General features: G+C 38.6%; 1 protein-coding gene across 1 annotated transcript in view; it reads left to right on the top strand.

The window, feature by feature from the left end:
- Positions 1-27,935, top strand: part of iars2 (isoleucyl-tRNA synthetase 2, mitochondrial) — a 108,292-nt gene that overhangs the window by 668 nt on the left and 79,689 nt on the right. The window contains exons 2-12 of the mRNA XM_063055745.1: positions 445-564; positions 899-1,058; positions 3,925-4,073; positions 4,154-4,203; positions 4,292-4,401; positions 6,967-7,057; positions 8,293-8,408; positions 8,761-8,930; positions 13,137-13,227; positions 16,654-16,805; positions 21,088-21,248. Coding sequence (XP_062911815.1) covers positions 445-564; positions 899-1,058; positions 3,925-4,073; positions 4,154-4,203; positions 4,292-4,401; positions 6,967-7,057; positions 8,293-8,408; positions 8,761-8,930; positions 13,137-13,227; positions 16,654-16,805; positions 21,088-21,248 — 1,370 coding nt within the window. The remainder of the gene's footprint in view (positions 1-444; positions 565-898; positions 1,059-3,924; positions 4,074-4,153; positions 4,204-4,291; positions 4,402-6,966; positions 7,058-8,292; positions 8,409-8,760; positions 8,931-13,136; positions 13,228-16,653; positions 16,806-21,087; positions 21,249-27,935) is intronic.

Below are 27,935 nucleotides of genomic sequence, written 5' to 3'. Positions count from 1 at the left end.
TACTGTCATCATACATTCAAAGGGAAATTGAGATGTTGGTAACTTTGTTATCTGCGGATGAAATTCGAGGCTGCTAAAATGTTTGAATATTGTCACGAATTGGCGTATTTGACATCGCAGAGGAGTACAAGAAAAAATGACAATGTAGGAGAAGTACTAATTGGGAAACAGAAAGAGGTATTTACAAGGGATAGGTTATTATTTTAAGGACTTACCTTATATCTGTGTGATATTTGAGTTTCTGTTGCCCCCTAACCCACATGAGATGAAGAAAATAATCTTGACACTTGTTTTCTATTATATGCTGCCTGTTTAGCTGATTGCGTGGTTTTAGTCACTGTAGAAATCCTTCCCCTCATTTTGAACCGTTCGGTTTTAAGTGTAGTAAGTTGACATGAACCAATAAGGTATTGACATTTTAATGCATTTATTGAATGTTTACAGGAATGTGGATTTTCAGAGCTATATGCTTGGCAAAGAAATAGAAAAGGAAAGGATTTTTGTGTCCATGATGGACCACCTTATGCTAATGGGGATCCTCATGTTGGTCATGCCTTAAATAAAGTAAGTTCCTGTTTTCTGAAGCTGCCTTTATATATTTTACACAGTATTTCTTTTGAGCAAATGGATACTTTTAGTGATGCACAGAGCGAGATAAAACTGAACTGAATATACCTTGAATATAATTGAAACGGGTTCCATGTTTTTTTTGTTGTTTTGTGGCTGTCTGTGGGAAGAGGAATGTCAGGACTGTATACTGCACACGTACTTGGATAATAAATGTATTTTGAATCCTTATTGAGCTTGATAGTGTGAACTTTCAAGTGAACCATTTTGAAAATGAAGCCAAGTTGTTTCATTGTATTTTTGACCTGTCACTTTATTTCCCAAACTACAGATACTAAAGGATATCACTAATAGATTTCATATGATGAGAGGTTATAAAGTTCATTTTGTACCAGGATGGGATTGTCACGGGTTACCTATTGAGCTCAAAGCGTTGGCCGAATGTGGTGAACAAGCCAAAGCACTCTCTCCTATTGAGATCAGGCAAAAAGGTAATTTGTTTAAAGATATGATAACTATGTCACTGGAGACTTTTCCCCATGGGCCTTTGTGCCCTTGTAAGTTTGAAAGGAGTTTCAGAACAATGACTGTAAAAAGAGTGCAGGAACTGGGCCTTGGTGAGTTTGCTTCCAGCACTAATTTTTAAGCTCACCTAGGCTCTGATTATTGTGGTCCTTTGAAATTCACTTGGGCACCATTTCCCCCACACTCTTTAAATCTGCCTGCCCTGCTGAAACATGTCATCTTTTAAATACATTGACTTAAAATCTGTTTGGGCATTAATAGGAGCTGCATCCAGTAGTCTGAGAAATTTGTCAGCCTCAGCTCCCCCAAAGCCCTGAACATGCCAGATTACAGGGTTTCACTGTATAATGTAAAACTACCTTCTATCTGTGTTTAGTTTGGAGATTTTTGAATTTGTTCCCTATAAATTTGTGACCATTCAAATCACTTTGTTTGTTTAAAGGAAATCATTGTTACTTTTAGCATGAAGTTCAAAGAACTGTAGAAATTTCTTTTAAAACACGACTTCGATGTGTATTGTTTAGTCTTATTTTCCTTCTCAAGGCACGGATCCCTTCCTGTCGTTCGATTAGTGAGAGCAGGCTATTCTAATATTTTGTACTTGTGTGAAAGCTGACTGCTTCTGTTGTCTGCGTAAGTCATTGAGAGTCAGGACCACTGGTTTTCTCAAGGATGCACACAAACCTAGTTTCAGCAGTATTTTGATTCTGATTTTGTTCCTTAATTATCATTCTCTAAGGTTGATGATTTGTGATGGACCCATTTTGCTGATTTGCGTTACATAAATATTGTTGAACTACAGGGAAGACGAATAACAAATAAACCCTTTTTGAGCTTCCATACAGGCAGAGGTATCGCTTATAACTGATGTTTTGATTTAAAAAGTCTGCCACCTTCATCAGGGATGATGATACAGGGAAGACTATTTGTATAAATCAATATGGTAGAATATGCCTGTTGTGCATTGCTGAAATGTGGAAGACGTGCTTGGACTAGGAAGGAATACAATGTTCTTTCAGGCAGCTTTTATGAGGGTAAACTGATAGAAGTTTTCTTTTAGAAGGAAAAGCTCATGACTGACCTACTTCAGTATTATTTTGCATCCTTTTCCCTCATCTCCTTGATGATTTAGATATTTAGAAATCTTTACTTAAATTCTAATGTAATCTTTCACTGTACTTTTGGGTAGAGAATTCAACAATTTCAGCAACCTCTGATTGAAGAGTTTTCTTCATGGTATGGAGTTATAGCAGTTATCACAACGCTCCAATCCTTTATAGTGCCAGCTGTAAGATTGGGGTTTGGTACCTGCCACTGTCAATAAGGAGTATGTATATTCTCCCCAAGACCAAGTGAGTTTCCTCCAGGTGCTCCAGTTTCTTCCCATATCCAAAGATGTACAGTTAGATTACTGAGTTGGGAGCATGCTCTGTTGGTGCCAGAAGCGCGATGATACTTATCGGCTGCCCAGCACAATCCGCACTGATTTTATTTGACACATGAATGCATTTCCCTGTACGTTTTGATGTACATGTGTCAAATTTTTAAAGATAATTGCATATTATGCTCACTATAGCAAATAAGTTTTCCAGATGAAGGGACCAAAACTACACAATATTCCAGGTGCATTTGTACTGTGGCTGTATACAAGTTTCAGTAGGACTCTGTACTCAAGTTCTCCACCGACTAATCATTTGTCATTATAATTATTTTTCGCATCGGTAAGTTAGATTTTAATAAATTGTAAAGAAGACACCCCAATCCCTTTAAACTTCAACATTTTTCAGTCTCTCACCATTTTAGAAAATGCCCAGCTTTGCTTCCTTTTTTTTCCCCTGTGTGAACAACATCATTGTGCACTTTGTACTCTATCTGCCATGTTGTTGATCACTCATTCAGCATGTCTATATCCACTGGAAGCTTCATTGTGTCCTCGTTACTGTTTACATTTCCATTTGGTTTCCTATCAATGACAAGCGACAGCCTAGATGATCTCAGACAGGTTATTAGTCCGTACAACTCCCTGTGGCATCACACTAGTTACGTCCTGCCTGCCATCTTGAGAAGGATCCAACTCGCAAGATACACCAATTTGTATGTAGTCCCTTTGTTCAGCCAGCTCCTGCTTGAGACCGTATTAAAAACCCAATACGTATATCCACTGGTTCCACGTTGTTTACTTTGATATTTTCTCAAAGAACACCAGTAAATTAGTCAAAAATATTTCATTTTCTTAAAAATATGAAGATTCGTCATTATTTTCAAAGTTTTCTGATTTCATGTCATTTATAAAAGAGAGGAGCATTTTCCCAGTTTCTCAACTGTTGGTGTAACAGGTCAGTGATTCTAGAAAATATAGAATTTTGGAAGATCATGATCAGAGAATCCATTCTAGTATGTAGGTAATCTGGTCCATGAATTATTTCTAAATTGTGAACAACTCCTCAGCTACCAAGGAATATGTGACAACTGCTTGACCTGTTTTATGCAAGATTTACGAATTGTAACGGTGTAAAATTGTAAACTGGTTGTAAACTGTAAATTTAAAGCCAATTGACAAAAGCAATGCCATTGCATTTTAATTTCCAGTAATAACCTTCATTATTTAAATACATGTTGGACGCTTGAACAGAAGCTGGCCAGTGCAACTTCATCTTTGTAAAGTAGACATAAACTTGCAGCAATGATCAGATTGCAGCTTAAGACACTATTATTTTGAACCTGTACAGAGAGGTCCATGCTCTCTCCATCTTGTCCTTATCACTGTTCACACATGTACTTGCATTTACTCCTTGTTCCTCAGAAAATCTTTATACAAATTTTATCTTGCAGCCAGAGAATTTGCAGAAAGAACAATTGAACGCCAACGTGCGGCATTCATCCGATGGGGTGTGATGGCAGATTGGGACAATTGTTATTACACTTTTGACAAGCAATATGAAGCCAAGCAATTAGAAATTTTCCACCAAATGTTTGACAAGGTATTACTGTTCTTGAAGGTTTCAAATATTGCCCAATGTGTGATAAAATTCACAAGATTTATTTTGCTTCTTTCCTTAAGGGCTTTGTTTATCGAGACTATAAACCTGTATTCTGGTCACCTTCCACAAGGTTTGTAACTTATTTCTTTGGAGTTCAGTTTGAAATTGAAGTAATATTGAAGTAATGAGTTAATGAAATTTGTCATTTATCTGTGTAGGACAGCTTTGGCCGAAGCTGAGCTTGAATACAATCAACAGCATGTTAGCCGATCAGTGTATGTCAAGTTTCCTCTCTTAAATACTCCTTCCAAATTGACTTCTGCAACAGGTATGGAATGTGTTAGAGAATTGAAGTTTTAATTTTAAACTTTGATTTAGGTCGGCGTGGTGGTGTGACTTTATGAAACACCACAGTGTTAGTTCTTGATGGAGACAAAAATAGGTGGAAGGGAAGGTCACTATTGCATAACTGCATTTGTGGGATGTGTGATAATATGTTCAGTGTTTACTAATGCAAGTAACATCAGGCTACCAATGATATACAATCTATCATTATATGCGGGGGATGCGTTCCTCGAAGTTGACTCATAATGTGAAATCGCATAATGTGAATAATTATTTAAATGGAGAAAATAGGGATGCATTCCAGAGGGCTTCCTAAATATGTTTTATCTGTAATTTATTCACATTTTTATACCAATACGACACAAAAACAGTACTACAAGACCACATTTATATTATATTTAATGAATTTAAGGTAATATTCAATGTAATAAATCATAGAAAGTTAACATCTGAGGGTGTACAGTACTCACCAACGGTGGCAGGTGTGTTCGCTCCGGGAGATGAGTGGTTGTTGTGGTGTCGGGCAGCTTTACACGGATAAGGTGGATGGTTGTGGTAGTCAGGATAATATCAAGCACAGCAACGGGTGAAGAAAGACTCACAGAACTCTTAGAACTGCCGGCAGCAGAAGATTACAGCAATTTACATAAAATGGTGAGGGTTGTTTGCTTGGCAGCATTTTGTTTTAAATTTGCTTGTAGGGAAGAAGGATTGATGGCAGGGAACGACTGAAATGCTGACTCCGTTCTAAATGTGGGTCCATGTCCATTGCCATTTGTGCCAAGTGTTCCAACTTCCACCATTGGTAAACTCCTGGGATTTTCAAAATCGTCTGTTGCTTGCAGCGTCTGAGAGAGAGTTCGCTGTTAAAAAAAAACGCCTTAAATGTGGATCACACCTTGGTTGAGTGGTTGAATCAGCGATGTTGTGTTAGGCAGCAGGAAACGCACTGTTATGTTAGGATGAATGCTGTCCAAATGTTTAGGATGGGCTGGTGCATTGTCAAGCAACAAAAGAACTTTAAAGGCAAGATTCTGTTCCTGGCAGTAGCGTCCCAGAGCTGTGTTACCTTTCAGCTGATGCCGCGCTGGTTATAATTTCCAACTTTTTTTTCAAGTGTTAAAGTGGTTCTCTGCCACTCGGCTGATGGCCCAAGACATGACATTGTACGCTTAGGAGGCATAGTTAAATATTTCAAGCGCAAAATCACTGCACCATAGGTAAAACCAACAGACGTTTAAGATCGTGCATCCACACCTTGCCAAAACCAATGCGAGAGTGGCAGGAGTGAGATTGTGAGGTGCGCGTACCTGACTTGTATTGGCGGGAAAGCGGTGCTTCTCATCCCAACAGTGAGACCGTGAAGCATACGCACGTGATTTGTATTGGTGGGAAGGCGGTGCTCCTTGCATAACTGTGAATTTTGGATGCATATAACGAGATGTTGGTAGAAATCGGTTTGTCGCATAACTGTGAATCCGCATAGTCTGAAGATGCATATAACGAGGATAGGGTGTATTAGTATTAGCATATTATAGGTAGCTTGTTTGTATTTGCTTTGAAGAACAGGAGCTTGTTAAGTTACTGAACACAAGAACATGGGCTTGATAAGTCATTGAGCAGCTGAAAATAATTGGCAAGACCAACGATTCATACAAGTTTGATGGACGTACTTGGGAACCAGGTTTATTATCTGTCTTATATGATGTGAAATTTATTGTTTTGCAATAGCATAGTGCAAAGACATAAAGTTACTATAAATTACAGAATAAATTAATACTGCAAAAATAGGAGTTATGAGGTAGTATGTTCATAGACTGTTCAGAAATCTAATGGCAAAAAGAAGCTGATTCTGAAACACTGAGTCTGGGTCTTCAGGCTCCTGTATCTACTCACTGATGTTAGTAACGAGAAAACCTCAGCAGTTTAATTGTTGGAGAAACTTTTTTTTGCGTCCTTCCCTGCCTATTGCTTGTTGACTCTTGCCATTTGAATAAGGTCAAAACCTAACATGGCTGTACGATCCACAGTAGCATAAAGTACTGATACTCACCACTTTATACTTTATTTAATATATGTTCAAATAAGGAAGATGAGTAGTGGTTACCAGATTTTTAGAACGTATACCTTCTCTTTCTATCTGCAAGCAGAGTGCGAATCACCATCTCGAGTTTTTTTTCCCCAAGTCAAGTCAAGTTTATTGTCATTTTGACCTTAAGCTGCTGGTACAGTACACAGTAAAAATGAAAGTGTTCCTCCAGGACCCTAATTTCCATAGCTACTATTTGTTTTATTTACTAACATGGAAAGGTACAGAGATTCCTGTTCGTGCCTTCTTCCTCATTCAATATTTTTTCAAAAATGCATTGTTTTGGGCACAGTACTGATTATGTATATTTTTCTTATACTAGATTATCAGCAGGAGGGGGAATAAAACCTACCCATTAGTATGATGCATCCTATATCAAGAATTTCAGGTGATTTTTAAAATCACCTGCTGTTGATTTGCCTTTCACTGTTCAGGCTGAGCAGTTATTCTTCCTTTCAGAGAATGCATCCTCTGTTTCTGCACTGATATGGACAACCCAACCTTGGACCATACCAGCCAACCAGGCAGTTTGTTACATGCCAAATGCCCAGTAAGTTCCAATATTTATGAATCATCACATGAATATGATAACAAACTTCCTTAAAATGGATGCAGCTAAGTCTTGCAGTGAAGTGGACAGTTATCTTTATTTCTCTCATCCAGCCTGAAGCTTTCTGTAATATATCTTGAATTTCTTGACCTTTTCTAATAACCTCATTTTCTAATAGAGAGCAACAATTTGACTTTACAGTTTTTTGTGGGCAAAGATCTAAAGGAGGTGCAAAATCAAGATTAAAGTAAAATTTTAATAACAACTAAAATATTGCCATGTACCACAGAAAAGGATGTATTTGAGCTGTTTGTGCTAATGCACAAAATGCTTACTACTTAAAATTTTCTTATGATAACTTGAAGTTCTGAGCCTCTTAACAGTTCCTGAATTTTAGTGAAGTGAACTTTTCATGTGCATTGATATTAAAGATCTAATAAAAATTACCTATCACATATTGAGAGGCCTAGATAGAGTGGGTGTGGAAAGGATGTTTCCTATAATGGAGGGGTCTAAGGCCAGAGGGCATGGCCTCAGACAAGAAGGACATCCTTTTAGAACAGAGATGAGGAGGAATGACTTTGGTCAGATGATAGTGAATCTGTGCAATTAATGGGCACAGGTGGCCTGGAGGCCAAGCTATTGGCTATATTTAAAGTAGAGGTTGATAGGTTCTTGATTAGTAAGAGTGTCAAAGGTAATGGGGAGAAGGCAGGAGTATGGGATGAAAGTGATTATAAATCAGCTATGGTGGAATGGCAGAGCAGACTCAATGGGCCAAAATAGCCTAATTCTGGTTCTATGTATGTCTTTTGGTCTTATTGACTGAAGATCTGTAATTGCCCCTAGTTCCATGGTGGAAATTTTTAAAAAAGTTACAGATGCTGGCAAGCTGAAATAAGAACAGAAAATGCTTGCATTGATGTTGTTGTGTTCTCTTCTATAACCTTGAAAATAACATAATTGAGTTCTTCAGATCACTGCAGTTAAATATTTTATTCTGAATGGAGTTTTATTAATATACTTTTGTAAATTCTGCATCTAACCATTCAACATTCAACCTGCTGAATGCTTTCTCTGCTCTATTTTTGTTCTGTATTTCTAATTACAAGTTTATTAGAGTGATTGGAATAACTGATTTAGTTTTGTTAAATTTAAGATTTGGTTTTATTACAAAAGCTAAGTTGATTTGTAATATTTGAAATGAGAACTTTGCTATTTTTTTTGGTATGCAGGTACTCGCTAGTGAAGTGCTTAAACACAGAAGAGCTCTACCTTTTGGGTACAGAATGTATAGACTCCATGGCAGCTACTCTGGGAACACAGTTTGAAATTGTTCAGATGGTCAAAGGTAAAAGATTTTAAAGTAATTATTCCTGTATTTCTTTGTCACTAGAGATTGTACTGCTTCCATATTATATGTGTTTAAATTGTTCATTTTAGTCCTTTTCATTTCTTTCCCTATTCCTGGTCTGCAGGTGGGAATGCTGTAGTTATAAAGTCCGTGATTTTACAAATGTAAACTTGGGTAGAAAGTTTTAAGTATATGAGATTTCCCATCCTTGGCTATGCGGAGGCGAATTGAACTGTCCATATTATTATTTAATGTGACACTGATTAAATTGCCGGAATGGTTTCATATTAGGATATATATGAAAAGTATTTAACATTTTCTTGTAATCCTATAACTTTTCCGAATTTAGGTTCTGATTTAGTGGATGGAGTTTGTAACCACCCCACAATTCCAGGAAGACAGTCTCGACTTTTGCCTGCTAACCATGTGACAATGCAGAAAGGCACAGGATTGGTCCACACAGCTCCAGCTCATGGAATGGACGATTATAGTGTGGCTTCGCAACATGAACTCTCTGTTGTAGGTTACAGATAAAATACAATCACTATTAAAAGGGCTAATAATGTTGGCACAGACACAGCAATATTACTCAAATGCCTTCTTCAGTGATCTATTTCAATGTTTAGTCAGTGAAGACAGGATTGAGAGAAATGTGATTCTGCTCCAAGATTGAGGGGTGGGAAAAGGGTGTTATTGGTACGGCACAATAACAGGGAGAGAAAGGATGTGCATTTCTTTCACACTTTTCAAAACCATGGGTTATTCTGAAGTGCTTACGACTAACAGTATTCCTTTAAATGCTGAAAACATGATGTCACTTTGCTTATGAAAATGTCCCATAACCAAGCTGTATGGATCAGATTATTTCCTTTATTCAGTGCTGTTCAATGTAGCGTAATTGAACTTTTTATGCCCCATTAATAGGGCAGATAGGGCTTCAGTTAAATGTCTCTGGAAGGTGGTAGTTTCAATAATCCAGTTCTGGTGTGGAGTCCCACCCGAGTGCTTTGTGCTCAAACTATCGCTCATTTCATTTTTGGTTCAGTTAAGACCATATGACATAGGAGCAGAATTAGGCCATTTGGCCCATTGTGTCTGCTCTTCCATTCATTCATGGCTGATCCCTCTTTTTTTTCTCCTCAACTCAGCCCCACTCTCCAGCCTTTTCCCCGTAACTTTTGATGCTGTGTCCAAATCAAAAATCAAGCTCTGCTTAAAATACACCCAATGACTTGGCCTTCACAGCTGTCTGTGGTAATAAATTCCACAAGTTCACCACCCTCTGTCTAAAGAAATTTCTCCACATCTTTGTTTTAAATGGATGCCCCTCTATCCTGAGGCTGTGTCCTCTTGTCCTAGACTCGGCAACCATGGGAAACATCTTTTCCACATCCACATGTCTAGGCCTTTCAACATTTGAAAGATTTCAATGAATCTCCTCTCTTTCTTTCTTTCTTTTTCAATCTTTTTATTAGTTTCAAGAACAAACACGATACAAAAAAGTACATAATTATTGGGATTGTGTTAATTGATAATAATTATTACGGTTTACAGTCAGGTAGCACATAGTTAGAAACATCCCAAAATCACACAGATTAACAACAAAATATAGAAAGAGTATACATAAAATATAAAATATCATAAAAAAAGAAAAAAAACCCTAAATAAGAAAACTACCCAAACTGAAGAAAACTATGGAGAAAAAAAAGAAAAGGGTTATTATGATATCTCAGATAAAATCAATAGTGTCGCTACTTCCGCTCCTCTCCCTATATATTGAAATCACAAGATAGATTGGTAAGGGACAGATTACATCATGTGGAAGTATAGAATAAATGGTCTCCAAGTCTCATCAAACTTAATAGATGGGTCAAAAATAACACTTCTAATTTTTTTCTAGATTTAGACAAGGTATAGTTTGAGAAAACCAATGAAATGTTGTAGGAGGATTAATCTCTTTCCAATTCAATAGTATAGATCTTCTAGCCATTAAAGTAACAAAAGTGATCATCTGACAAACTGAAGGGGTCAAATGATGTTTTTCAATCATTGGTAAACCAAAAATGGCAGTAATAAGATGAGGTTGTAAATCAATGTTCAAAACAGTGGAAATAATATCAAAAATATCATCCCAATATTTCTTCAATAAAGGGCAAGACCAAAACATATGAGTTAATGAAGCTATCTCTGAATGACATCTATCACATACAGGGTTTATATGAGAGTAATAACAAGCTAATTTATCCTTAGACGTATAAGCCCTACCTACAACTTTAAACTGTATCAACGCATGTTTAGCACAAATAGAGGAAGAATTAACTAATTGAAAAATTTTTTGCCATTTCTCAATAGGTAAGGTAAGCTTAAGTTCCCTTTCCCAGTCATTCTTAATTGTATTGGAAACATCTGGATTTATTTTCCTTACCATATTATAAATAATTGCTATTGAACCTTTCTGAAAAAGGTGTAAATCTCCTCTCATCCTTCTAAATTCCAGCGAGTACAGACCCAGAGCTGTCAAACGTTTCTCGTATGATAACCCTTTCATTCCCAGAATTGCCCTTGTGAACCTTCTCTGAACTCTTTCCAAAGCTAGTTCATCTTTTCTTAGATGACAAGCCCAAAGCTGTTTACAATACTCAGGGTGAGGCCTCACCAGTGCGTAAAGCCCACATTTGTACTAGAAACCTCTTGAAATGAATGCTGACATTGCACTTGCCTTCCTCACCACCGACTCTACTTGCAAGTTAACCTTTAGGTTGTTCTACACAAGGACTCCTAAATCTCTTTGCAGCTCAGATTTTTGGTTTTTCTCTCCATTTAGAAAATATTCTGCACATTTGTTTCTACTACTAAAATGCATGACTATGCTTTTTCCAACATTGTATTTCATTTGCTATTTTCTTGCCGATTCTCCTGTACAGCATAAAAAGAAGTGGTCCCAACACCAACTGCTGGGAAATGCCACTAGTCACTGGCAGCCAACCAGAAAAGGATCCTTTTATTCCCGCTAGCTGTCTGCTACCAAACAGCCAATGCGCTAACCGTGCTAGTAACTTTCCTGTAATACCATGGGCTCTTAACTTGGTAAGCGGCCTCATGTGTGGCACCTTGTCAAAGACCTTCTGAAAGTCCAAATATAGAACATCCACTGCATCCTTTTTATCTATTCTACTTGTCATCTCAAAGAATTCCAACAGGTTCGTTGGACAAGATTTTCCCTTAAGGAAACCATGCTGACTTTGTCATATCTTGTCCTGTGTCACCAAGTACTCCATAACATCCTTAACAATTGACTCCAACATCTTCCCAGCCACTGAGGTCAGGCTAACTGGTCTATAATTTCCTTTCTGCTGACTTCCCCCTTTCTTAAAGAGTGGAGTCACGTTTGCAATTTTCCAGTCCTCTGGTGCCGTGCCAGAGTCCAATGATTTTTGAATAATCATTACTAATGCCTCCAGAATTACTACAACTAGCTCTTTCAGAACCCTAGGGTGCAGTTTGTCTATCCTGGGTGACTTATGTATCCTTGGGTCTTTCAGCTTTTTGAGCACCTTCTCCCTTGTAATAGTAATTGCACTCACTTCTCTACCGTCACACCCTTCAACATCTGGCACACTGCTAGTGCATTCCACAATGAAGACTGATGCAAGATACTCATTTAGATCATCTGCCATCTGCTTGTCCCCCATTATTGTTTCTCCAACCTCATTTTCTAGTGGTCCTATATCTACTGTCATTTTGCCATTTTGAATATTTCTTTGCTTTTGGAATACATCTATCCTGCACCTTCCTCATTTTTCTCCCAAACTTGTGCCATTGCTGCTCTGCTGCCATCCCTGCCAGCATCTACTTCTAATTTACTTTGGCCCCCTCCTCTCTCATACCGCTGTAATTTCCTTTACCCCACTGAAATACTGCAAAGTCAGGCTTTACTTTCTCCCTATCAAATTTCAAGTTGAACTCAATCATATTGTGATCACTGCTTCCTAAGGGTTCCTTAACCTTAAGCTCCCTAATCACCTCTGGTTCATAACATATTATACCGTTTGCCTCAAGATTCAGGGGGGAAGATTTAGGACGGAGGTGAAGAGAAACTGTTTTTCCCAGAGAGTGGTGAATCTCTGGAATTCTCTGCCCAGGGAAGCAGTTGAGGCTTCTTCACTAAATATATTTAAGATACAGTTAGATAGGTTTTTACGTAGTAAGGGAATTAAAGGTTATGGAGAAAAGGCAGGTAGATGGAGCTGAGTTTACAAACAGATCAGCCATGATCTTATTGAATGGCGGGGCAGGCTCGATGGGCCAGATGGCCTACTCCTGCTCCTATTTCTTATGTTCTTACCCAATCCAGTATAGCTGATCCCTTAGTAGGCTCAACAACAAACTGCTCCAAGTTAAGAGACTGAGGTAGTGAGCAATCTGTGTCAGCTTTAGATAGAAGCCGGGGATGTGAATGAGGTCCACTGCTAGGGAAAACAGCTAACAAAAGATTATAATAAGTAAAAGCAGGGATACTGTTCTAGGTAATTCACACCTGCTCCACCATTCAACAAGTTATTATTGATCATTTGTCTCTAGCATGCTGCTCTACTTAATCTATTTCCTTATCCCTGAATACTCAAAAATCTATTTGTTCATTGATCAAGGTTATTTCCATTGAAGGCAATTTTTGCTCCTCTTGTGTTGGATCTCAAATGTTTTCATTATTGTTCACTATTTTAGGACAGTTTAGTGGATGAAGATGGTGTTTTCACTGAAGCAGCTGGATCAGAACTTCAGAATAAATTTGTCCTCAAAGAAGGAAATGAAACAGGTTAGCATTACTTTTGTGTAGAATGCTTAAGGAATGTAATTTAGTTATTTTAAAATTTTGTTTTTCAGTAATTTAGAGATATAAATGTGAGCTATACTAATATGGAAGGTTCCAGATATTCATCATTATTATGTTGCCTTAGCTTAATTTGGTTAAAATGGTGGATATGAAGGTAGACTGATGCCAATGAAGACTTGGTGCCTTTTATTTCATTACAATAAATGGGCTAAGGTTTGTGGTGTTCCTGGCAATGCAGGAGCTAATGCTAAATGCTAAGAAACAACTTGAATAAAGAAAGAATATAAATAAATCCAGGCAGGTAGATTTGCTGAGTAGTAACTCAGGCACAGGGTAAGGGTGGTGTTTTATCACTTCCTCCAACTCTTAAGATGTCATTGACTAGTTTGCTGATTCTTCTTTCAAGACTTGCGCTGAACTGATAGCTAGTTGGGTGAAATCTGGAACTTGCCTAATGACGATTTCAAACAGTAACTAGCTAGAACAAGATAACATGATATTTTGGGGACGAGGGAATGGCAGAACAAATTTTAAAAAACAACAAAAGCTCTACTCTTATTTTGCTGTAATCTTATAAATAATTTTCACTTAAGATATTATTGTCTCACATTGCTCAACATTATTTGACCATATGCTGTTTCCAGCTTGAAAAACGCAGAAAATAAGAAGTATTTCCAGTGATAATGATAATTGATGGGTGTTTTTGTCTAACATGTAAAGAAGTACCCAGCTTGTGCCTTTGTTCCGCCTGCGATGGAATAATAGAGCTTACAAGTTGTCATTGTAAGGAAATATGCAGATTAATGCAAGTCGTTTCTATTTACAAACATGAGAAAATCTGCAGATGCTGGAAATCCGAAGCAACACACAAAATGCTGGAGGAACTCAGCGGGTTAGGCAGCTTCAATGGAAAAGAGTAGACAGTCAATGTTTCTGGCTGAGACCCGTATTCAGGAGTTTTCTATTTGCTTCCATCTCAGTTCTCTGTGATCTGAGGTGACTGAGAGAAACATAGAAAATAGGTGCAAGCGTAGGCCATTTGGCCCTTCGAGCCTGCACCGCCATTCAGTATGATCATGGCTGATCATTCAACTCAGAACCCTGTACCTGCCTTCTCTCCATACCCCCGATCCCTTTAGCCACAAGGGCCATATCTAACTCCCTCTTAAATATAGCCAATGAACTGGCCTCAACTGTTTCCTGTGGCAGAGAATTCCACAGATTCACCACTCTCTGTGTGAAGAAGTTTTTCCTCATTTCGGTCCTAAAAGGCTTCCCCTTTATCCTTAAACTATGACCCCATGTTCTGGACTTCCCCAACATCGGGAACAATCTTCCTGCATCTAGCCTGTCCAGTCCCTTTAGAATTTTATATGTTTCAATAAGATTCCCCCTCAATCTTCTAAATTCCAGCAAGTATAAGCCTAGTCGATCCAGTCTTTCTTCATATGAAAGTCCTGCTATCCCAGGAATCAATCTGGTGAACCTTCTTTATACTCCTTCAATGGCAAGAATGTCTTTCCTCAGATTAGGGGACCAAAACTACACACAATACTCCAGGTGTGGTCTCACCAAGGCCTTGTGCAACTGCAGTAGAACCTCCCTGCTCCTGTACTCGAATCCTCTTGCTATGAATGCCAGCATACCATTCGCCTTTTTCACCGCCTGCTGTACCTACATACCCACTTTCAATGACTGGTGTAGAAGGACACCCAGGTCCCGTTGCACCTCCCCTTTTCCTAATTGGCCACCCTTCAGATAATAATCTGTTTTCCTGTTCTTGCCACCAAAGTGGATAACCTCACATTTATCCACATTAAATTGCATCTCCCATGAATTTGCCCACTCACCTAACCTATCCAAGTCACCCTGCATCCTCTTAGCATCCTCCTCACAGCTAACACTGCCGCCCAGCTTCGTGTCATCCGCAAACTTGGAGATGCTGCATTTAATTCCCTCATCTAAGTCATTAATATATATTGTAACAACTAGGGTCCCAGCACTGAGCCTTGCGGTACCCCACTAGTCACTGCCTGCCATTCTGAAAAGGTCCCGTTTATTCCCATTCTTTGCTTCCTGTCTGCCAACCAATTCTCTATCCACATCAATACCATACCCCCAATACGGTGTGCTTTAAGTTTGCACACTAATCTCCTGTGTGGGACCTTGTCAAAAGCCTTTTGAAAATCCAAATATACCACATCCACTGGTTCTCCCCTATCCACTCTACTAGTTACATCCTCAAAAAATTCTATAAGATTCGTCAGACATGATTTTCCTTTCACAAATCCATTGAGGCTACCGTAGGACTCATAAGTGGTACTAAAAATTACCAGGTGATGTGTGATGTGACTGGGTTGGTAGGAAGATAATTTAGGAGGTGCTGTGTTTCTTTTGTTGTTCACATGGGACTTCATTGTGCACCCAGTACATATTCTTGAGGTTCTGATACTGTCCTGTTTATCCCATGGCCACATGGAGTAGTTAGAGGCCAGGGAATCTTAGGAGTAAGTGCAGATATACCAAGGAGGCTTTGAAAATAACCTTGAAGCCTTTGCTGGTGCAGGGTTTCGACCAGAAAATTCCAATTCCTTTCATTCAACAGCTGCTGCTGGACTCACTGAGATCCTATAGCAGATTGTTTGTTGCTCTTTGAATCCTTTCCTCTCTACATGTTAATCTCTCCCTGTAACACAACTCAGAATAGAGTGTAAGTTTTGGGAATCTGGTGTCAGATGAAGTAAATAATGAGGCCTATCAATTGGAGCTAACTGAATGTATTAAGGGTATCACTGATTTATTTATCCTGCAATTGTCAGTGATTTCTGAGTAAACAGTACAAGTTTCAGAAGCTAATAGAGCAGACATCAATGTTGTCTAGTACACCTGAGTTTTGTACTGGGTTTGAAGTCTTAATCTTCATTTGGCTAGAGTGTGCTGCTACACAGGTGAATTTTGTCACTGACGTCAGTGGTGGTTCCTGAAACATGACAAGTGGTTTACGTTTTCCAGCGCTTCACCAAGGATCTTTATTGTTGGGAGATATGTTGTTTACTAGAGTGAGATCAGGAGAATAACAAGTAAATATTGTCCAAGAGGCTTTGGTAGGTTAATTGGCCACTGTAAATTGCCTCTGGTTGTAGTAAATGAATGGTTGGAGGGGTGGTGCGTGGCATTTGATCAGAATATTGGAGAATAAAAAGAAGGTTAATGTAGAGAGTTGGCAGTTTGAAGGATCTGTTTCTCTGTCATGTCAATGACTAATAATAAATTCACATCAAGAACTCGAGTGGTTATTATCAACATAATAGGAACATCCTACTTTAAATTTGCTGCACAGATGAAAATTGTGTATGGGTTTTAATGTGAATACATTTTTATGGATTTACTTTCTGAATTTTATTACAGTTATCCAAATGTTGCAGGGATCAAAAATGTTATTAAAGGAGGAAGATGTACAACACAGTTACCCGTATGACTGGCGGACAAAGAAGCCAGTGATTATCCGTTCCAGTAAACAATGGTTCATAGATACCGGAAGAATTAAGGACCGAGCCCAGGTAATATGATCATATTGAAACTGAATTATTAAAATTATCAAAATTTGTAGAGGTGTGGCTTGTACCTATATTTTTAATATGTAGCTTGTATCATGGTGGTTATGTTCCTTTTCTGCAATGACAGCAGTTGACACTCTTTATCTAAGTTTGCATGAGCTATTCAACATTGTTTTAAAAATTGCTTCCTGGGTTGTTAAAGGAGAAATAATGCAGTTTTAATCCAGACATGATCAGCTTTGATGTTTACATTAAATGTAAAGAAAGAACTTTTTGTTTAGCTGTTTATCAGTGAGAATTACACAAAGAAGAAACCAATAACAATATTTACAATGGAAAGCAGTTACAGTTCAATAACTAAATGTAAGAGTATAAAAGCTCTGGTCCAAATCGATATGCTTTTGTGCACTTTGGATGTTGGGGACGATATATTATGTAGAGCTATTAAATGTATATTAAAAATTGGGAAAAATGCCAGAGAACAAATGGGCAACTATGAAGATGCTGCAAGGGACATACTGTATTTTGATGGGGTAGGAGTTTTAAAAAACTGCTTGGTTTCAAGACAAATGACTAAGGGCAGTATAATTCTTTGATGTTTTATGCAGCCTTAAGTCATTTTCCATGTGTGCTTAAAACTTGTAAAATAATTGAATTTGAAATTTCTAACGTTTCTGTTACAATAGGGTATCAATTTTTAGTTGAAAGAAGCAGAATATTTACTGTCCGATCTCTCAAAAGCAGAGGTGGAGGTGTGTGCCTCATGATCAACTCCTCTTGTGCACAAATAAATCAGTGTCATCCCTTTTCTGCTCACTAGACCTGGAATATCTTGCAATTGAAGTGCCGTCCATTTTACCTGCTGCAGGAGATTTCAGCGATCATTTTAATAGCAGTGTACATTCCTCCTCAGGCCATTGTCAGACAGGCTCTAGATGATTTGAGCAGTGGGCTCAACATGCACGAAACAGTATATCCTGATGCCTTCACTGTCATTTTGGGGGATTTTAACCGGGCCAGCTTGAAAGAGTCACTAAATAATTACCATCAACAAATCACTTGTAATACCAGAGGAAACAGTACACCCCCATCAAGAGTAACTACCATGCTATTCCACACCCTCACTTTGGAAAGTCTGATCACCTGGCTGTACTTCTACTCCCTGAGTATAGGCATTGACTGAGAACTGCAGCACCAGTACTGAGAACCAAGAAGAACAAGGGAAGCACAGGAGCGCTTACAGGACTGAATCGGTGAATTGGACTGTATTTAGGGATTCATCTTCCAATCTGGACGAGTGTGCCACAGTTATTACTGACTTCATTAAAACCCATGTGGATGTGTGTGTGCATACGAAATCTTGCTGTACAGTTTCAAACCAAAAGCCATTGATGAACCAGGAGTTTGTTGTCTGCTGAGGGCTAGATCTGTAGCATTTAAGTCTGGTGACCCAAGTCTGTACAAGAAAACCTACGGAGGGCTATTTCAAGAGCAAAGAAATAATTCCAAGCGAGGCTGGAGGTGACATTAGATGCACGCCTCTGGCAGGGTTTGCATGACATTACTTCCTACAAAGCGAAACCCAGTAGCATGAATGGCAGCGATGCTTCAATACCAGATGAGTTCAACGGCTTTTATGCCCGATTTCAAAGGGAGGATATGACTTTTTCTGTGAAGATCCCTGTTGAACCCAGTGACCCAGTGTCCATTATTAAACCATCACCCAGGACATGCCTGCTTCCCATTGTTACTGTCAGGGAAGAGGTATAGAAGCCTGAAGGCACACACCCAGCAAATCAGTAATAGCTTCTTCCCCTCTGCCATATGATTGCTAAATGGACATTGTATCCATGAAGACTAACTTGCTTTTTCATATATATTATTTCTGTTTTGCACTATTTCGATCTATTTACTATGCATATGTACTGAACTGTAATTTATTTATTTCTTACTATAGTATCATGTATTGCATTGTACTATTGCTGCTAAGTTAACAAATTTCACAACACATGTCGGTAATAATATATTTGATTCTGATTGTAATCTGTAACTAGAGCTGGCTAACAGGTAGAGAAGTCTCACCATTGCAGTTCTTTGATTTTGCCACTAGAGTGTGCCATTCTTGTATCACATTTCCAGTCCAATGGTTGCTCCCATGAAGGACTTGAACAAGGAGAAAGATACAGTATATTTTAACTAGCGCCTCTTGCCAATGCAATTCTCCAAAGCTGGTGCTGCCCCAAATCAATATCTGGACACTGGGCAACAAACCAAACTACTCAATGGTTTTCAATTAGTAAAGCGAAACCAGTGTCTGATTTGCACTTTGGTGCCCTAGTAAATGTTGATGTTCTTGTAGGTTGCACTTGTTCTATCCATTACGCTCCTGTTTTATACTTCCTCACTCTTTCCCTTCCTCCTTTAGCACCTTACCTTGCCCCCATGTTATGATATAGTTTTTTTTTTACTAGCATTGCATACATATTTGCTCAATTTCTCTTTCTTGATTTCTTTCATAGACAAAACAAATTTCCAGTCAACAGAACATTTTAAAATACCAAATTAGAACAGGAGTTAAAATACCCTTAACTTCTAAATGTGCCTGGCAATTGTACTTGCAGTATATTGTTCAAATAGTGCCGTTCGCCTCACATCAGTATTTCGAAACGTCAGTAAAATTCCTTCCAGCAACAATCTTGGTAACTACAAAGCTGGATATGAAGTTTGGTAAAACAGAATAGGTGAAGAAAATAGTTGATACTTGGAAGAAATTTTGGGGTAATGTCAAAATTAGCTAAATTAGTTTAATGTTGCTGTCCTTGTAAAAGAATATATTATGTTGCTGTCCTTAAAACATAAGGAAGTTCAAGATATTTTTGTAGAAAGAACCATGAGTGCATTATTCTAATTCTGTAATCTGTTTTGGTGACATTAGTCTCAATATATAGGAATTATTTCTGCTTAAGTAAGGTGGGTGGATTCTGCACTGTGGTGGACTGCATTTTCAATTGATGAAGAAATATTGCAGCTGTACCAATATTTTTTGAATGGGGTCTTGTTCAAATCTGGTATCTGATCTAGCATGGCACAAACTGCATGTTGTATGTAATAAATGAAAATGAAGCAAGAAGCATTGAGCTACTTGAACCACTGAGAATTCCTCAATAAGGAAAATGAGGCGCTCTTCTCAATATTGTGTTGGGCCTCATTGTAGTAGAAATGTTGGTTAAAGTAGGAGTGAGATGGAGAAGTAAGGTGGCAGGCAATGTGAAGCTCGAGGTCATCTTTGCAGACTTTGTGGGTGTTTCATAAAGCAATCACCTAATGTGCATTTGGTTTCTCCAATGTAAGAGGCCATGTTGTGAGCACAAATGTAGCACAGCATACAAGTGAATTGCAGGTTCACCTGAAATGTCACTTTGGGCTCCTGGATGGTGGAAGGGGAAGAAAGGAAAAGACAAGTGTTGCTTTGCCTGTGGTTGTAAGGGACAGTGCCGAAGTAAGAAAGAGGTTGGTGGGAATTGAGGGGTGAGACAGCAAGTTGCAAAAACTTGCTGGCTGGTTGTTGGCTCTGGATGCTTTCCTCATCTGTTATAAGAACATGAGAAATTTAATGACAAAGATATTTAAATCATATAAAATGCTAGACATGTAAAAAACATTTGTATATCTTAATGCCCCAAGAAAATGTATTTTGTACATGATTTTACTATTCTTAAAATATCAGATGCAAATAAAAAAAAACTTTGCTCTTTCCTCTAAGTTAGCAGACTGAGAATCCACTTCGAAATATATTTGGACTGAGGTCTATCTGGGGGATTGGAGAGCCAGATCGCTCAGCATAATTGTTTAGGAATCCATGTGCAATCGGGCTCCACTATTGCACCCAAAGTGGAATCCAGTGACAGCAGGGTGACCAGTGCACTAGCAGCTGTCATTCAGAACATTCTAGACTAGCAGTGCCAAAACTTACATCTGGGAGTTCCTTGCATGGAAGCAGCCAAAAGTCATCAGTCCTTTAGAACTACTCATCATGGTAGCATGATGTGGGCCGATAAGTGCTGTTATTGGCCTTAGCCCTGTGTGTATTTTTGCTAACTGGAGTGAGTGAGTGAGTGTGCCCTGTGTGTATTTTTGCTAACTGGAGTGAGTGAGTGAGTGAGTGAGTGTGTGTGTGTGTGTGTGTGTGTGTGTTTTTAAAAGAAGAATTGTTTGAACTCTGGGCAGTGGCTAGAGTTGAGATCTGTATGAAAAATCTGTCTCTCACTGCTTTGTTTCGGTTTAGGAGTTACTGAAGAAGGTTGAAGTGCTTCCACGATCAGCTATGAATAGCATGCTTGCCATGTTGGATAGGCGAACCTATTGGTGCATTTCGAGGCAGAGGAGCTGGGGCGTTCCCATTCCAGTTTTCTACCACAAAGAAACTGCAGAACCACTCATTAACAAGTAAGGTGCTTTGAACATGTTGCAATATATTTCTATATTTGTTTTCAATGACTCACCAAATCAAGAACATCTTTTATTTGCCTAACTTGTCAATTAAACATTCGTTGACTTTTCAATAGTCCCAACCAGAATGGTACCAGATGTATTTCCACATCATTCCCTGCACCAAGTGGAACATTTTACAAATTCACATAGGATGACCCAAAAAAATTACAAAGAAGGTTAAGTTTGAGAGTAAACTAGCAAATAATCTAAAAAAGATGAGTAAGAGCTACTGCAGGAACGTAAAAAGGAAGTGTGCAGCTAAAGTAGGCATTGATCTTTTAGAAGATGAGATGGGGAATTAATATTGGTTAAGTTTCCTAAATTCTAATTGACTTTTTGGTTTTGTCTTTACACCAAAAGATACTAAAATATCCCAATAATCTCAAATTATAAGAAGTTACAGGAAAGGAAGAGTTGAAAATAAACAATACCACAAAAAGGAAAAAATATTCTGGAAACTACTGGAGAGAATGGTTGACAAGTTTCTGGACCTAATGGCCTGCATCCAGGATTTTTTACGTAAACGGATGTTTTGTTTACAATTACCTGTGCAATGCAAACTTCCCAAAAGGTGGGAGACAGAAAACTGGAAGTACACATCACTCAGTCTAACATGTATCATTGAGGAAAATGTGTGCTTAAGATAAGGGCAGAATATCTACAGAATCTTAAGATAACCAAGCTGATTCAACATATAATTTTGAAAGGGAAACCAAATTTACAGATTTGCCTGGAGGACATGACAAACATGGGCAGAAAAGGGGGCCAGTAGATTTAATGTATTTATATTTCCAGAGGCATTCCATAAGGTGCCATATAAAAGGTGACTACATAACGTAAAAGTTCATGAGATAAGGTATAATAGCAGGATTGATAGGGGAATGGTAAATGATTAGAAAACAACTGGGATAAGAGGGTCACTTTCAGATTGGTGATTGGTAAATAGTGGGTTGCCACAGGGATCAGTGTTCATTCAATCACTCTTCATGCAAAAACTGAAACCTGTTGTTCCATTGCAGAACCAAATCAAGGGACTGCTCTAAAGTTTCTCCTGGTTTACACTGGCAAGGTTTTTTTTATATATGAATGTGTTGACAAGGCCAGCATTTATCGCCCTTCCCCACCTTCTCTACCTCCATCCCCAGACTATCTGCTCCCAACTTGGCACTCGCTGTAACTGCCTGACTTTTCTACGCCTTACCAACACTCTAACTCTGTCCGTCCTGAAGCACCAACTGCCTCCCATGTTACTCTTATATATTCACCTGCTTTTTCCTCCTCCTCATTTGTGATCCCTCGCTCCTCACAACCCCATTTACTGTGGACCATTGATTTAGTAATATGCTGCAAGGTAAATGTGAAATTATTTGGCCAATTTCAAATAGATCCCAGTTCATTATGCATTACTGAGCTTTCTAACGATAAGAATATGAGGGACGTTAGTGTGAAAAGTAGGAAAGTAAACAGTGATAAAGTTGAGGGTACTGCCCAAGCAATTGAACTTTCTTTGTGAAGGGTGTATTACGACATTACTTGTGTAATTAAGAGTAGTACAGTGCTCTGTTCTAACACCAAGAATACACCAAAGTGTATGTTTGCCTACGTGATGCTTGTTCTGACTCAAATACCGTTTGGCGGGTGTCATGCCACGGTGCGTTATGACATAAAACAAATCTTAACTGCCAAGTATTATTTCTATCTTATCAACGTTTCTAAAAGATAGTCTTTCAGTATCTTGTAGCCTTACCTAGATTTAGATTTTTATTAATGCAGCCAAATTTTTGCAACAGTAGTGGCGTCCCTGCCCTCGCAGGACTTTGAACATTGGTAGATGCTATCAGTCTTTTGTTATGACTAATATTCCACAATGCTTTGTAAAAGGGTGGAGCTAGTTCAGCTTGACAAAATTGTGGTGCTAATTTTCTAAGACTCCCTAAATGTTTTGAGTGAAAGAACAGCTTTGTAAGTGCTGTTAAACTGTATTTTTGTGTAAGTATTGTGCTGTGGAATGTGCATTGTTTATTTGTTATTACTGTATATATAATCGTTAATAATACTTTCATTGACAAGGCAGATTCGGGTTTTGTCACAGTATTGCATTTACAACACAGCATTGGCCATTCTGCACTTTCAGTCCATTTTTGTATTTACCTCCCCAACCAAGTTTACTGTTCTGTTCCCAGTTGAACAGAAGTAGATGGAGAACTGCAACATGCAGTACCACCCACTTCAAACACACAGGGGAATGGGTGCAACCACCTATTAATTTCCTCTCCTTTTTCCTCTAACTAAATTCTAATTGTGCTTTCATTCCTTTTAATCTTATAATAAGTGCATATGATATCATGTCAAAGCTTCTGTTCCTTCTGTTAAATACCTCAATTTACTGAGATTTTTCAGAGTATGAAGGTTTGGTTAATTTTACAAGCTAAACAAGGAACTGTGTCATTCTTAGTTAAGTACATTGAAAATAGAGTGAAAGGACATGGAGAGGATGTTTCCAATGGTGGGAGAGTTTAGGACCAGAAGGCACAGGCTCAGAATAAAAGGCATCCCTTTAAGACAAAGATTAGGAGGAGTTTCTTTAGCCAGAGGGTGGTGAATCTGTAGAATTCATTGCCACAAACGACTGGAAAGACAAAGTCATTGGGTACATTTAAAGAGGAGGTTGTTAGGTTCTTGATTAGTAGGGACATCAAAGGTTACAAGGACAAAGCATGAGAGTAGGGTTGAGAGGGAAATTAATTCAGATCTGATGAAATGGCAGAGCAGACTAGATGGGCCGAATGGTCTAATTCTGCTCCTTTGTCCTATGATCTAATGAAAATTCCCTGCCATAAGCATTAAAAAATTAACCCATAGTTTCTACACCATTTCAACCCTCTGTATATAAAAACATGGTGTACATTGACCAAATCTGTAACCCTATGGCACACATTCACATTCAACACATGCTTCAAATCGGAGAGAAACTGATTAAGTGGAAAGCAGTTTGGGAGTTTGTGGGCAGAATGTTCAAACATACTGCATGATTTTCCAATGCTTATGCATGATGCTGAGATAAATTTAAGCAATTAACCCTATAATTTCTTCATTCAGTTGAAAATACTGTGACCATATGATGATCCACGTTAGACATCATCACTAACCCTCTCATCATTGTACCTTTGCACCACAATACATTGCTCCTTTATCCATTCTTCCCTCTGCCAAAGGGAACAGAAGTTAAATCCCCCACATTCTTCTATTAGTTTTATTTTTCTGTACCTTTGTTCCTTCATTAATCATCTGTAGATGCTAGAAATCCATGCAACACACACACAATGCTGGAGGAACACAGCAGGCCAGGTAGCATCTATGGAAAAGAGTACAGTCGATGTTTTGGGCCAAGACCTTTCATCAGGACCGGAGGAAAAACGATGAGGAATCAGAGTAAGAAGGTAGGGGGAAGGGAGGAAGAAACACAAGGTGATTTGGGGCAGGGGGGGTAGTGAAGTAAAGGGCTGAGAAGTTGATTGGTGAGAAAGATACAGTGCTGATGAAAGAGGAATTTGTCAGGAGAAGACAGAAGGCCATAGAAGAAAGAAAAGGCAAGGCCAGAGGGAGGTGATAGATAAGATGACAGATGGGAATGGTGAAGAAAGGGAGGCATTACTGGAAGTTTGAGAAATCGATGTTCATGCTATCTGGTTGGAGGTGCCCAGACAGAATATAAAGTGTTGCTCCTTCAACCTGAGTGTGGCCTTATCACGACAGTAGACGAGGCTATGAATGACATGTCGGAATGGGAAGTGGAATTAAAATGGATGGCCACTAGAATATCCTGCTTTTTCTTGCGGACAGAGCGAAGGTGCTCAGCGAAGTAGTCTTCCAATCTGTGTCGGGTCTCAATAATATACAGGAAACCACACTGTGAGCACTGGATACATGTCCTTTGGACTTTCTCTAAGTCACTTTCTGCTTGTAAATTACAATATTGCCACTTATTTTCTGCATTTGGAATTTTCTTTCTCATAATTATCAAAATGTAATTGGGCAGAAATCTACTTCAGTCTTTTGACAGTTCATAGAGACTTGCTGCATGAAGCAGAATCTCCAATCTACCATGTCCACATCAAGTGCAAATCCATGGTAATCCTATTATCTCTCATTTTCATCAGCTTCAAACTCCCCTCTTTTATTCTCAACCTCCCCTTTCCCATGCCTTCCACCAATTAAATGGAATTTGCAATTGCAGTTTAACCTACAAATCAGTACGTGTTTGGCATTTGAGTGTTGACTGAGTATGTGTGGGAATCACATATGATCAGAGGGAAAACTTGCAAACTCCAAACAGCAGTTGAGGTCAGGATCTTGCCTAGGTTTCTGAAGCTGCAAGACAGCTTTAAATCTTTATTTTTATATAACATGTTAACAAAATTGTACATGTTCCCCAAAGTGCAATTCACCAAGGTTTGATTAGAAAATTATCATAAGTTTGCTACTTAATTTAGTGTCATCAGTAAGTTGAGAAGTTGTTTTTAATTTTAAAGTCAAGATCAGTGATACACGCTGTGAACTGTTGGCTTCCCAACACTGATCTTGTGCAATCCCATTTTCCACCTTTGGTCACACTGAATAATTACTCTTCTCCTGCCTGCTTTGTCTTGCAGCCATTTTGTGATCCATTTTGTTCCCTGACATCACAGTGTGCAACCTTACCTGCTACGTGGCATCCCAAATACAAAATCTTACCACAGTCATTTCCGCTGAGTTCTGTCATTATTTGTGACGAATTATTTAACTGATTGGTTGATATTTGCTAAGTGCTTGATTTCCTTTAACATTTGGCACCAGTTATACATCATACATTTTCTACATAATGCATACATTGATTATATAGAATGTATGGGTGCTTGAGCCCATCTAATCCTTGGTGGAATTTATTCTCTACTCAAACTACCCTCTACCCTTTCTCTTCTGAGACCAATGCTTTCTTATTGTGGCACTGAAAGAGGCTTTTTAGCCTATTATCTTGAAGTTTACTTGCAGCATCAGTCTCATTTCTCTATAGTCTTTGCAAATTATTCTCTCCCTTGTGCCCATCAGTTCACCTTGGTTCTTTTACTACTGGTAATTTATAGCAGTTAACCTACAGGTGCACCTTTGGGATGTGAGGGGAAACTGGAGCACCCAACACAACACCACATGGTTAAGAGAAGAATGCACAAACCCATGTCGACAACTGTGATAAGGTTTGGATCAGTAATTGTAGTCCACGGTGAACCAGCTTGTCGTTTGCCTCAACCACATTCTGTATGGTATTGAGTTCCACTTTTCCATTCTTTACCTAAGGATTATTTTGAATTCCCCATTGGATTTTTTGGTGACTTGTAATGATAGTATCATGTCCAAAAGTGAAAATAAACTTTTTACTTACCCTCTCTCAAAACACTTCAAATTCCTTTCCTCCAGAGTGAAGAAAATTAGCCTCTGTGTTTTTCCTAATTCAGAAATCCTTGCTTTTCTAGTAATATTTTTGTTAATCTCAATGCCATGCACAGCCCCATTTCCTTCTGACAAACGTACTTTTCATTTGTGTCCCTGAAAGCAAAAGCAAGCAAGCTTTTTGTATAGTTCTACTGTCTGATACAACCTTGTGTGATTGTTGTATTAGTACTGTGTTCCTCCACACCCCTCCTGCTTAGACTTGCACTTTTCAAGTAATAAGATTCATGCTTTCTACCTATACTATAGAATAGTACAGGTGTCCTCCACTTTCCGAACGTTCTCTATACGACATTTTGCTTTTACGAAAGACCTACATTAGTACCTGTTTTCATTAACCAAAAGAGGATTTTCACTTTTATGAAAAAAGACGCTCACTTTAAACTTGTGTTTACCCTGAGAAAGACTACCATGGCCATGAAGCCTTGCACAGGCAGGTGTGTGCGCATGCGTGGCGTGCGAATGTGTGTATGTGTGACGTGCACGTGTGTACGTGCCGATTTTTTTCGACAAATCGATTTTGCCTCAAGCTTCCCAATTCTGTTAAGTGAAACTACACTGTACATACATTATTTCTACTTTATATAGGCTGTGTATTTATCATATCATTCCTGCTTTCACTATATGTTAGTGTTATTTTAGGTTTTATGTGCTATTTGGTATGATTTGGTAGGTTTTTTTTGGGTCTGGGAGCGCTCAAAAATTTTCCTGTATAAATTAATGGTAATTGCTTCTTCGTTTTACGCCATTTCGGCTTACAAACGGTTTCATAGGAATGCTCTACCTTCGGATAGTGGGGGAAACCTGTATTGTACTATATTCACCTGTGTTGTTTCATTTTCAAGTTATTTCTCTATTTCGCAAGTCTATTAATGTCCTCTGGTAATTTGTTGTAATTCTCTTCAGTATAGATGCCAATCAGACCATAAAACATAGGAGCAGAATTAGACCATCGAGTCTGCTCTGCGATTCAATCACTTTTTTTTCCTGTCTCCTCCTCAACCCCAGTTCCTGGCCTTCACCCCGTAACCTTTGATGCCATGTCCAGTCAGGAATCTATCAATCTCTGCCTTAAATACACCCAACAACCTGGCCTCCACAGCTTCATGTAGCAAGAAATTCACCACCCTTTGGCTAAAGAAATTTCTCCACATT

Source organism: Mobula hypostoma, chromosome 8 (genome assembly GCF_963921235.1).
Source record: "Mobula hypostoma chromosome 8, sMobHyp1.1, whole genome shotgun sequence".
In the NCBI taxonomy this organism is placed as follows: domain Eukaryota; kingdom Metazoa; phylum Chordata; class Chondrichthyes; order Myliobatiformes; family Myliobatidae; genus Mobula; species Mobula hypostoma.
Note: the sequence above shows the minus strand (reverse complement) of the source record. Positions and strands in the feature narration are given on the sequence as shown.